Source organism: Aphanomyces astaci, assembly GCF_000520075.1.
Source record: "Aphanomyces astaci strain APO3 unplaced genomic scaffold supercont1.44, whole genome shotgun sequence".
In the NCBI taxonomy this organism is placed as follows: Eukaryota; Oomycota; class Saprolegniomycetes; order Saprolegniales; family Verrucalvaceae; genus Aphanomyces; species Aphanomyces astaci.
In genome coordinates, this window is record NW_009798307.1 from 512,738 (window position 1) to 515,980 (window position 3,243).

The 3,243-nt window shown below is 42.5% G+C and overlaps 1 protein-coding gene across 1 annotated transcript; it reads right to left on the reverse strand.

Moving 5' to 3' along the window:
* Positions 1-1,828: 1,828 nt before the first annotated feature.
* H257_13029 (hypothetical protein) lies at positions 1,829-2,094 on the reverse strand (the record flags this gene model as incomplete). The annotated part of the gene is made up of 2 exons (XM_009840446.1): positions 1,829-1,845; positions 1,905-2,094. 2 exons carry the CDS (start codon positions 2,092-2,094, stop codon positions 1,829-1,831), a joined length of 207 nt encoding a protein of 68 aa, XP_009838748.1.
* Between the last annotated feature and the right edge of the window lie 1,149 nt (positions 2,095-3,243).

A 3,243-nucleotide genomic window follows, 5' to 3' on the forward strand; every position in this document is an offset into this window, starting at 1 on the left:
GTATATTATATTCCAGTGAATACTTCGAGAGAACATTGAAGTCGATATTTTTACTTGAACAAAGTATACTGTTGCCCCTATTCTTCAACGTTTTGTCCATACTTCAACTCCCACCAAAAAATTTTGAATCTGTCGCGCGCAGAGCTCATTTTTCGATTTACCTCAAGGAACGCACCCACGATGGATGCGCGGAGGCCATGGGCAACATGGGCGTTGGTATGTGACGTCACAGCAACGATGTGGCATGTGTCGTTTGACGACCATTTCTATATTGAATTGACTTTTTATTGAGTGATTTCCATTTTCATCGGGCACACGACACAATTCATCGGGCACATGGCCAATTACTTGGGCACACGGCTAATTATATCGGGCACACCGCCAAATATATCGGGCACACGACATCCGGGTGCCAAATTTAACGGGCGCATGGCCAATTATATCGGGCACACCGCCTAATATATCGGGCACACGACCAAATATACCGGGCATTCGTCCAACTTAACTGCAAAAAGGTGTAGTAGCATTCATCGACGGCTGGCTTTATACTTTCATGCATCACAAGTTCCGGATGATGCAAAGTTATTTGAGTGGTTTTGGAAGCCATCCTTGTCGTGAAAGTCGAATCGTATGGCAGATTAAAACATAGATAGGATATATAGTAAAGAAGTTCGCCATTCCCAGCACTCAAGCGAAGCGACGTGTGTTAATGAGAAATCGACTTGACAGTGAAGCGCAATTTACTGTTAATACCGTCAATTGTATACGCTCAAAAATTACATACCGCTATAAAGTGTTCGCGGGCCATATCTTTGGGTCAAACATCGCTGAAGTACCATTGGTTGGAATGTTGGATTGAAAAATTTCATTGGCTCTTCGATTGGACTAGAAACTCCAAATTCTAAAACGAATTCATAACTCTGAAGTACTATTAATATTAATAGTAATACGTATTAATACTAGTAGTAGCCAATAAACTGCCGGTCCAAATTTAGGTGAAAAGGACAATAGTATTATCACTTCAATAAGAAGACAGCGCCCAAAGCGTAAGCGGTATGCAATTACACAGCACTGTACGGTACAATTGCATCATGCATGCATGTAGCTATTCAGTGTTCAACGACAGACTTCTTCCAGCCACAATGCATACAGTAGCGATCCTCCTCGAGTATATACAAATTGTTAGGGAGGATTTAGCCACCTTCAAGTCCAATACATGTTGTACAGCATCGCACACATGACCATAAGGACCATCAAGTACAGTCGAGCAAAGCCACCCCCCACCTGTCCAAATTCAATATGAAACACGCGACCTTGAGTGTTACCCTACCGGGTACCGTATGCCTTATGGATCAGTATGCATGCTTTTGCCTTATCGAGTTGTACATGTACCCAAATTGCTGTATGGTTGGTTGGTGTCAATAAAGAACGATTTGGTGGTACCGTGGATGGCTGCACACAAGTCGCTTTATATTGGTAAAAAATAACTAATTTTCTCGTTCTAGCCAATCAAACAAGTCGAAGTAGTAGAAGTGGTGCATTGGAAAGAAATCAGACCAACGTATTCACGAAATGTCAGTTGTATTCATTTCGATCAGATTTTACTGACATTTTCGGGGGTACAGATCCATAAGGTATATGGTAGTTATCATATAAAGTTACGGAGATGACCTTCGAACTATACATATTTAGTTGGTTAAATGATTAATTAATTGCCCACTCACAACGACTAATGCATGAGTTCGCACTGTTGAAGTCTTTGTCGACAATGTGATACCAGTCCGTATTTACAGTAGGAGAAAGTAGTGATGAAGCAGTTTACCACCACCTATCGCGACGGAATGTCTCGCCAATGACGGACCAATATGACTGCAAGGGTAGAGAGTATACATCTTGATATGTACTCGAGGCTTGGCAACCACTGATAGTGGAGATTTCAACGACGGCATGGTCGCTGCCGAACATGGACGGACGGAGGTACTCGATGATCGTGCCGAAACTGTTGTCTGTGGTCGCAGTCCAATGCGCATGCTGGGTGAGCTTCAGTTTCGAGGGAGGAGGACGGGAAGTCGAGTGTGAGCAGTGTGTCGACATGCTTGAATGTGACCGACTACCGTACAGGCGTGTTCACACATGACAGTTCCCACGGAGAGAAAGCGCTTCCGAAATAATATATTTATTGCGACTATCTAAAATGGCGCCTCGGCCAATAGATTTCACGATATTCGACGACCTCGTTGATGAATACTACCGGTATGGTAGTAATTGGTTGCTAATGGAAAATATCGATAATTTCCACAAAACATCCCAATAACTGTTGCGATACATTCGCGCGAAGATTATGACATCTCGAAATTCACCCGATACATGTATTTTCTATGGTCTGTCATGTTGTACATTTGGGCGAAAAGGCTCCCGAATTTTCGTAACTTCATCAATATTACTCCAATTTTGATGAAATTATGGGAAGTAGTACTTCATATCAGTATGAAACAGATTAGCTCCAAATTTGAAGTCTATCTGACTTGTGGTTTGTATTGAAATGCCGCTGAGATTTCCTATTGCTTTGATTGCAACGTTGAATTAAAATCGTCAAAATACTATTCTCAAGCACAATAAAAATACTGCGAGTGCGGTGAAAGAAGACATGCCCGTTGGGCCTTACTTATGCTAACGTAAAGTGCCAATTTAAGAGCCGCCTGAAGCTTTTTGAAGGGTTGAGTTCGTTCAACGGGGCATATCTGGTGATCAAGGAATCACCAGCCAATTCTGAAACTTGTCTCGTGATGCTGAATTGCAGGACTAGGTGTCTGGACCATTCGTATTGAATTTTGAGGGCATGAAGGGAGTTCAAATCAACATTTTGTAAGCCGAAGTAGTATTTTTTCGCGTGCCAATTTAAGAGCCGACATTTTATCTTAGTTAAAGTATGGGAACATGCATACAAAATCTGTGTTTAGGGTATGTGTTTTCAACAGGTTATATTACATATTTGACAGGTTATTTGTTTCCATGAGTCCATGTTCAATTGCCATTCTTGAATTTGACAGTTCCGTACAAGGGCACACATCGACTACATCTTCTGAAGTCAAGGTACACACGATTGAGTTCAAGGTCACTGTTACTTGCCACAACTAGATGACAACTACTGATTCCAGCTCCGTTGCTGCATGGCCCGTCGTCGATTGCGGCTTGGCCACGACATGATCGCCACAGGCACAAGACTTGACCTCCCTTCGTGGC